We start from the raw sequence: 10,053 nt of genomic DNA on the forward strand, positions 1-10,053 counted from the left end.
ACCAAAGTGGTACCTTGGAACCGAACCAGAGTTCAGGAAATAGATTTTTACAGTCTAAATCAATTTCTGAAGTTATTATGCGAAGTCTCACGAGACTTCCCAAAATAACTTCAGCTCACCTGAGCCAATACATTCAAATACTGTATGGAACACTACCTCCATACAGTATTGAAACAAAGTTATGTGAATCGACTTTGGATGTTTCATCTGAAGTTGATTCACTTATCCCTAGTTGCAAGTTTTGACATGAGCGTGTTGAATCCGAGGAACGCACTCCATATGACAAACACGTCTCCCAGACCAAACGCTGCTCTTCTCATCCAAAAACACAGCATTGAATCACTTAGGATGCTGTGTGTTCCTGCCTGACAGTCCACTGTACTTGAGGCTAGGGTTGTCATACCAAAATTTGGTTTGATTTCGATACCACGCGGGAAAAAATATTTTATGGAACGTCTGGCACATAATAGAACAGTCCTATCCTATTTTTTGGGGGGACAAGGCGACAAAAAAAATAGCCAATTTTGCAGCCCATTTTTTTCCTGTTACGGCATTCACCATAGGAGATTTTTTTTTTATATTTTAATAGTTTGGACTTATCGGACATGGCGATATGTAATATGTTTATATGTAAAATTGGAAAAGGGGGTAATTTAAACTTTTTTTAAACTTTTAAGTAGCCTTATTTAATAACTATTTCCCCCCTTAGGCGCCATTCAAACATCCGCAAGTCCGTTCTGCATTTTGCGGAACGGAATTGCGGACCCATTCATTTCTATGGGGCCGCACGATGTGCGGCCCGGATCCGGAATTGCAGACCTGCGCTTCCGTGACCGCAATTCCGATCCCGAAAAAAATGGAACATGTCCTATTCTTATCCGCAATAGCGGACAAGAAAAGGCATATTTATTAGTGCGGTCCGCAAAATGCGAAACGCACATTGCCGGTTTCCAGGTTTTGCGGATCCGCAAAACACACACGGATGTGTGAATGGACCCTTAGGGTCTAGAACCCTTGTACTATTCACCCTGATAGAGCTCTATTAGGGTGAATAGGACTTTACACTCTCCCTGCTGCCCTGTGCATAGTGCACACAGCAGCAGGGAGATTACCATGGTAGCCAGGGCTTTAGCGTCCTGGCTGCCATGGTAACCGATTGGAGCCCCAGGATTACACTGCTGGGGCTCTGATCAGAAGCTGCCACTGCCACCAATGAGGAGGAGGGGACCCTGTGGATACTGCCACCAAGGACTTCAATACTGGGAGGCCCACCAATGAAGATAACTTATTAATACAAATACAGGGGGCAGGTGCCAGTGGCAGAATCACATAACCTGCACCCGTCCTCTGACAAGGTGCTGTGATCAGTGGCAATTAACCTCTCAGGTGTAGCACAAGTGAGTGTTTGCTGTGCTAAAAATCCAAAAGTAGCTTATGTTCAAGACTATGGGGAGAAATTTATCAGACACAGGTCTAGTATATCCTGTGCTGCCCAGAGGATGTGTCCAATTTATGAAGAGGACCCGGTCTGTGATCCGTGTTGAAGTGTACTTCAATGTATCAGCGTGCAGCCTGTATGCAAAAAGACATCACACAGACGAAAAGCACGACTCTGAACGAGGCCTATCTGCTACTGCTGGAACTAAGCACACGCAACCAGCAGGATATAAATCCTAACCTGAGGCAGCAGGCTATAAACATCACATTTTGGGCCTAATAAGTGGCGAGTGATTGAAGGAGGGAGGGGGTTGTGGAAAGGTCCTTTGCACCACCATGTGCACCTTCTCCCCACTCACACCAGGTCTTAAAAAAAAAAAAAAGGTGACGGCCCGGCAGGTCTGTCTGGTTTAGGTGTAGAGAATGATCTAAATGTAAGGGTACTTTCACATTAGCGTTTTTCTTTTCCGGCACTGAGTTCCGTCACAGGGGCTCTATACCGGAAAAGAACTGATCAGGTATATCCCCATGCATTCTGAATGGAGAGCAATCCGTTCAGGATGCATCAGGATGTCTTCAGTTCAGTCATTTTGACTGATCAGGCAAAAGAAAACCGCAGCATGCTACGGTTTTATCTCCGGCGAAAAAAAAAAACTGAAGACTTGCCTGAATGCCGGATATGGCATTTCAAATACCAGAATGCGGGATCCGTCCTTCCGGCCTGCACAGACGGGTAAAAATGTGAAAAAAAATACAAGACGGATCCGTCTGTCCGCATGACAAGCAGAGAGACGGATCCGTTCTTGCAATGCATTTGTGAGACGGATCCGCTGTCAAAAAAATAAAGGAACACATACGGAAGTGCATCCGTATGTCTTCGGTATCCGTTCCGTTTTTGAGGAACCATCTATTGAAAAATTTATGCCCAGCCCAATTTTTGCTGTATACTGTATATGCCATACGGAAAAACAGAACACAAACAAAAAAAACAGAACAGTGGATTCGTGAAAAACGGACCGCAAAACATTGAAAAAGCCATACGGTCGTGTGAAAGAGGCCTTATGTAGAGGCCTGCGCCTGCACATAACACCAACGGATCCACCGCCAGGTACAAGGGGTTATTAAGACAGGCATCTAAAACGCCAAAAAATATTTAAATCCTTCCGAGTTCCAGAACACACACATTATCCTATACAAAGAACTGAGAAAAAATCCCCCCAAAATGGCACCAATGAAAAGTACAACTTATACCGCAAAAAAAATTAAATAATATTTAGACCTCCTTTCTATCAGTTACCTATGGGTCCCGGAATGTGACAACACAAATGACTAACTAAGGCTACTTTCACACCTGCGTTAGGTGCGGATCCGTCTGGTATCTGCACAGACGGATCCGCACCTATAATGCAAACGCTTAGATCCGTTCAGAACGGATCCGTTTGCATTACCATGAACAAAAAAATAAAAAAAAATATATATATATTTTTTTTTTTTCATGATAATGCAAACGGATCCGTTTTGACTTTACATTGAAAGTCAATGGGGGACGGATCCGTTTGAAAATTGAGCCATACTGTGTCAACTTCAAACGGATCCGTCCCCATTGACTTACATTGTAAGTCTGGACGGATCCGTTTGCCTCCGCACGGCCAGGCAGACACCCGAACGCTGCAAGCTGCGTTCAGGTGTCCGCTTGCTGAGCGGAGGCCAAGCGGAGCCAGACTGATGCATTCTGAGCGGATCCGCATCCATTCAGAATGCATTAGGGCTGGACGGATCCGTTCGGGGCCGCTTGTGAGAGCCTTCAAACGGAACTCACAAGCGGAGCCCCGAACGCTAGTGTGAAAGTAGCCTAACACCCTGCTGTCAATTTATTCTTACGTTTACAGGAGGAATAACAGGAACAGGAAAATAATGTGCCACAGTTGTACTCCGAACTGTCATCTTGCAAAACTTCCCTAAATCAGCTCCACTACCTTGAGTAGCCTGGGGATTTTTTTTGCCCTTCCCTTCCCCAAATTATTGGGACTTGTAGTTCATGCTTTCAATATGTTAAGGTGGCAGTGTTAGGCTACTTTCACACTAGTGTTTTTTGCGGATCTGCAAAAACACTTCCGTTACAATAATACAACCGCATACATCCGTCATGAACGGATCCGGTTGTATTATGTCTTCTATAGCAATGACTGATCAGTCTTGAACTCCATTGAAAGTCAATAGGGGACGGATCCATTTTCTATTGTGTCAGAGAAAACGGATCTGTCCCCATTGACTTACATGGTGTGCCAGGACGGATCCATTTTGCTCCGCTTCGTCAGGCGGACAGTGAAACGCGGCAGGCAGCCTCCGGAGCGGAATGGGGACTAAACGGAGGCAAACTGATGCTTTCTAAGCAGATCCTTTTCCATTCAGAATGCATTAGGGCAAAACTGACCCGTTTTGGACCGCTTGTGAGAGCCCTGAACGGATCTCGCAAACGGAAAGCCAAAACACCAGTGTAAAAGTAGCCTTAGAAAATGGGGCGGTCTCCACTGCTCCGACAGTGTAGATCACCAAGTAGCAGGGACTACTGATCACAATAACTTAGGTCCTTGGAGAAAGGGGGGGGGGGGGGGGGGCAGGTGAAGGTGGAGACCAAGGCAAAAATAAAAGCACCATATTACTCACGGGAGGGGCATCTATGGAGTGAGGTTGGTAAATTTTTAGAAAGTTATAAGTGACAGGTCCTCTTTAAATAGTATATTGACAACTGAAATCAAAAAGTCACCCGATAGACACAGCAGTGATAAAAGGGTAGGGGGTGACGGATTGGGAAAAGTGACCCCTGTGGAGAGGTACAAGGTGCAGGTGACAGGACACGTGATCCTCCCCGAGATGTCATTCCAGCGGCCACACAAACCGGCGTTTTATTACAGTGCTGAGATCAGGCGATAAAGCAAAGTGTACACAAATGGATAGCACTGAATACACAGCAATGCCCTAAAATAAGCCAAACTGTGGAGGAAACAGATCTGCGCAGGTAAATGGGATGCAATAAAACCACTGCGCACACTGGTGACAGCTTTCTGATCACATCCATCCTGGCATTGGGCTGGGGCGACAGGTGGCAATGCCCACCTCAGCAGCAAGGCTTCATGGTCGGGGTGAGAAGGGCGCAGGTAATGAACACGGCAGAAACTTTCCCATTAAGTAAAGCCTGAAGCACAAGGGCGGCAGAGCTGTGAAGGAACCACAAGTCCCAGCACGCAGCTAGAACTGGCTGCTCCTCGGTCACAGCCGTCAGCAGCAGAACCCCCAGCCCCGGGCACCCTCCCCTCGTACAGAAGGCCTTTGTACCCGAACGCAGAAGCAGGCCTACCCGGGAAGCCTCACCTTCTAGCAGCCGCTGGATGATGCTGTCGATATTCAGTTTGTCCACATCCGCCATGACCTCAGAAGAAGAAACCAGAAAGCTAAGCCGATAAAGCGGGTACGACGGTAACACTGACAAAACAAACGGGCTGTTCAAAGACAGCAGAAAAAGCTAGCGGCTCGGACGAAGCCTCTTCCCCGCTTCCGTTACAGGCTCCGAGAACAGCACAAAATGGCGCCACCGCCTCCTCCTCCTCTGCCGGCCCGCGCAAGGATCTCTCCACACTGAGAGGAACTGTTTTAATGCTGAGGTTAGAGCGCGTAAAGTCAAAGCGCAGCCTCCGTCGCGGATGACTCCGCGGATGGTTTAGCAACTTCAGCTGAATCGTGAGGAGAACTACTTTATTTGTCGTTCTCTTTTCCATTGTGGAAGATCTTGGAAATAGTGGAAGAGAATTGCAATAAAAAACAAACTATTGAGTGACATGAGATGTATATATGCAAAGCAATTACTGATCTGGTGTTGGGTATATTCACATGTGGCAGGTTTGCTGCTGAAATGTTTGTGACTTCTGTTCTGGAACTGAACTCTGCTGCATGTAAATATACCCTTAGGCCTCATGCCCACGACCGTATGTATTTTGCGGGACGGAACAGCTGGCCCCTAATAGAACAGGACTATCCTTGTCTGTAATGCGGACAATAATAGGACATGTTCTATTTTTTTATGGAATGGAAATACGGAAACAGAATGCACACGAAGTAACTGTTTTTTTTTTTTTTGCGAACCCATTGAAATGAATGGTTCCATATACAGTCTGTAAAAAAACTGAACGGACACGGAAAGAAAATATGTCCGTGTGCATGAGCCCTTAGATGACCTTTCTTCATGATACCCTGGTAGGACATAAGCAGGCCGGCCATAGACCCTATAGGGAAATTTCCCGGCGGGCCAATGCCCAGGAGGTCACCCTCCTCTCTGCCGCTGGCCGGGTACATAATGAGCTCTCAGCGGTAATTACTCATGTACCCGGCCAGTGACCGCACATGTCCTCCTTCACCTGCTGTGGACGCATCTCCCCCCCTAAGTTCCATATCATAATTAGAGACAACTAGAGAAGGACGGAAAATAGCAGCTATTAATGGCCGCCACAAAGGGACAGCTTTTGGGGCAATATATTGTATTAATGACCCCACCTTATGTTAATTTGGACCCCCTACAACATGGGGCCACTTTAAATTACCAATCTGCCCCTGGACATAAAGGAATGTAATAGGGGGGGGGATATCTTCAGCATGTCAGAGCAGCATATGCTTGACCTGTCGCAATTTCACTGGTACCATCTTATGAAGTGGACCACAAAATTAGTGGGTTTACGCAAATCCTGCTCAAAAGCAGGTCTCTTCAATTTGTCGTTTTTTTGGTGCAGGGCTTCAGCTTTCCTATTTTTGAAATTAAATGTAAAGAAGTAAGGGACAGGAGACCCTGCTTAGGCTACTTTCACACTCACGTTTTGAGCGGATCCGTCTTGTATCTGCACAGACGGATCCGCACCGATAACGCAAACGCTTGTATCCGTTAATAATGGATCCGTTTGCATTATTCATAAAAAAAAGTCTAAGTCAAAACGGATCCGTCTTGACTTACATTGAAAGTCAATGGGGGATGGACCCGTTTTCAATTGCACCATATTGTGTCAGTGAAAAACGGATCTGTCCCCATTGACTTACATTGTAAGTCTAGACGGATCCGTTTGGCTCCGCATAGTCAGACGGTCACCAAAACGCTGCAAGCTGCTTTTTAGTGACCGTCCAAAAAAACGAAACGGAGACCAAACACAGCCAAATTGATGCATTCTGAACGGATCCTTATCCATTCAGAATGCATTAGGGCTGAACTGATCCGTTTTGGGCCGCTTGTGAGAGCCCTGAAACGGATCTCACAAGCGGCCCCAGAAACACCAGTGTGAAAGTAGCCTAACTTGTGCATTAGGACTCATGCACACGGCTGTAGTTTCAGTCCGTATCCAATCTGCGTTTTTTTTGTGGATTGGATGAATACCCAACCATCTCAATAGGGCCGCAAAAGATGCGGACAGTACACCTGCATCTACAAGTCCATTCCATGGCTGTGGTTTTGTAGAGAAGGATAGGATATTTCAGCAGGAGTAAAAAAAAAAATTGTGATTTGCAGACTGCAAAACATTTACAGCTGTGTGCATGGGCCCTCGGATAGATGACAATTATTGTAATTCACACCAAAAATAATTTTTTTGCTTTTCCATCAATTTTAATGGAAACTGTGTAATGCTTAATGGGGTAGTCCGGGCTACAATTATTTATGTATCCTCAGGGCAGGTCATCAGTATTAGGCCCCCTGCACACGAACGTGTGCTTCCCGTTGCCGTATTGCGGACCGCATTTGCGGAAGCACGGAACGGAACCCTACGGAAGCACTACAGGGTTTCGTCCCGTACTTACGCTCCACAAAAAGATAGAGCATGTCCTATCTTTTCGCGGAACGTCTGCCCCACGGACTGTGTTCGTGCATTGCGGCCCGCATTTTGCAGGCCGCAGCAGGACCACGGAGTGCACACGTTCGTGTGCAGAGGGCCTTAGGCCTCTTTCACACGGCCGTGTGTCCCCCGTGGCCATATTGCTGCCCAAAAACAGTGGTTCCGCAATACATGGGACACCAGCCATGTGCATTCCGCATCACGGATGCGGACCCATTCACTTGAATAGGTCCGCAAATCTGGAGGTGCGGATCGGAACGGAAGCACTACGGAGTGCTTCTGTGGGGTTCCATGCTTCCGTTCCGCAAAAAGATAGAACTTGTTCTATCTTTTTGTGGAACGGACGGATCGCGGAACACATTCAAGTGAATGGGGTCGCAATCCGCATGCGGCTGGCCCACGGTTAGTGCCCGTGCATTGCGGACCGCAATTTGCGGTCCGCAGCATGGGCACGGCCAGCACACGTTCGTGTGCAAGAGGCATTAGATTGGTGGGGGTTTGACTCTTACCTGCCCACTGTCTTCATTAGTAGTAGTTGGGCTTGAACGAATTACTACGCTATTAATATCTGCATCTTTATAAACATTTTAAAACAGGAATCCGAAGTGGGCTTTGGTACCAAGGTACCAGCCGCTACCAAAGCCCACTTCAGATTCTTATTTTAAAATGTTTTTAAATACACAGATAGGAATACTGTACAAATTCACCGAAGTCTCGCGCAACTTCAGGCAAGATTAAGTTTGTATAATTACAATATGGTGGCTCACTTCAAGCGGATTATGGAATCAGGTGCTGCTAACCCAAATTAGAGGGACACCCACCCTCTGGTCAGGTGTAGCTAATAAATAATAGAATAATGGGTGAGCACTCTGGCACTTGGACTTAGTAAAATTTTATTAAATCAATTTAATTAGTACATGTACAGTTGTAAAATCAATTAAAAATAAGTAAGATGAAGTTTGGCTCCACAGAGCCCATACATTTTAATGCTGTACGGAAACAACATTAACATCGAAGTTTTTTAATGAATCGACTTCGGAGCTATAATCCTAGGCTCGATTTGAACAAGTCTAGTGGCAGTGGTGCAGTGTAATTACAGCATCTTCTCCCATGCACTTAAAGGGGTTGTCTCACCTCGCTCTGTCTTGGCTTCCTTGCCGCTCTCAGGGCCTTGATTCCTGGCTCGCTGGGGGCGGAGCTAAAATATTAGATGGATTGCACATCTAGTAGGACAGGGAGGATGCCACCCTGCCCCTTGCTTCTGTGAGCACGCTCCTGAGGCTAATAGAATCATTAGCAGCCTCAGCAACTTGTAGTACAACATCACAGATGTGGTGGCCAGGGCCGGGAGTGACTGCGCATGCTCAAGAATATATGCCACCAGAGCAGCCGGCTGGCAGGGTTTCTATGCACCTGCGCAGCCACTGCTGATAGCATTACAGCGGTGGCCATAACCCCTGGAAACGAGCATGCAATTTGAGGCTGATTGAGGAAGAAAACATGATGACAGAGGCAAAACTGAAAATTGAACTACATTGCAGAAACGATCCAAGGACCACAAGGAACTTATTAAAAGTTGAATATTGAGGGGAGACAACCCCTTTAAACAGAGCAAACAGCTGTAATTACACTGAACCCCCACTAGAAGGGAGATGACATGCAGATAATCATTGGAGGGGATGGAGCGCTCACAATAGCTCTGTGGCCATTTCAACCAGTTGATCGGTGCCACCAATCTGATATTGATGAGCTACCATACACATTAGTCTAAACTTAAACGATTTCAACCAAAACGAATGTTCGTCAGATGAAATTAAACAGCGAATGATCTTTTTAGCTGTCCAGTGACAGACCATTATCATTTGAAAAGAAGTCGGACATGTTTAATATTTTCATCCGATAGTCAGACAAAAGATCTTTCATTCATAGAAAGATTGTTTGAGAATGAAAGATCGTTTCTTCGAAAGAACGTTTCCAGAAAGATCTTTCGTCCAGCACCCCATGTATGGCCATCTTTAAAGTATAACCATCATCTTAAAAAATACCTTCAGGGTGGTTTCTTTAGGAGGCTCTTTTTAAGTAAAAAATGCAGAGGCCAGATGTTACATGCTGGTCGGTAGGGAATTATTGAGGACCATACAAGCACTGCTTTTTTTTTATTTTATTTTTTTCTCCCCCGTTACATTACAACATTTGGGTACGCAGACCCGGTCAGCATACATTACATAAACAAACAATGTAATTTTAATTTGAGATACATGAAACCGAAGACTCATTTATCAGTAAAAGAGTCTATGGGCCAGATTTATCATTAGCTCAAGTCAGAATAATGGAGTGAAAAAGTCGCAAATTTTTGCGCAATCACTAAAACTGCGCAAAAATTTGCGACTTTTTTTCTGCTCTGCACTATGCTCGCCAGTTTTCTGAAAGTGGGCGTGTTTTCTTATGTAAATGAATCTCTAGACAAATTTACTATTGCGACTATTTAAAAAGTCGCAAAAAAATGCGCAATTTCACTCCAGTGAGGACCATGCTTATCTTTTGAGACTTTTTAATAGAACATGCGACTTTTTGGTAAAGACGTGCGACTTTTTGGTAAAGACGTGCGACTTTTTCGTAAAGACGGGCGACTTTTTCGTAAAGATGTGCGACTTTTGTAAAGCTGCTTACTGACGGATAAACTGCATAAACCACATTTACTACAGTCTTAAAGGGCCGATCATAAATCTGACTTGGCTAAAACTGACTT

General features: G+C 45.5%; 1 protein-coding gene across 1 annotated transcript in view; it reads right to left on the reverse strand.

The window, feature by feature from the left end:
• The window catches only part of PPP1CC (protein phosphatase 1 catalytic subunit gamma), a 31,981-nt gene extending 26,906 nt beyond the window's left edge, over positions 1-5,075 (reverse strand). The window contains 1 exon segment of the mRNA XM_040416093.1: positions 4,810-5,075. Coding sequence (XP_040272027.1) covers positions 4,810-4,864 — 55 coding nt within the window. The 5' untranslated portion in view covers positions 4,865-5,075.
• Between the last annotated feature and the right edge of the window lie 4,978 nt (positions 5,076-10,053).

Source organism: Bufo bufo, chromosome 2 (assembly GCF_905171765.1).
Source record: "Bufo bufo chromosome 2, aBufBuf1.1, whole genome shotgun sequence".
NCBI lineage: Eukaryota > Metazoa > Chordata > Amphibia > Anura > Bufonidae > Bufo > Bufo bufo.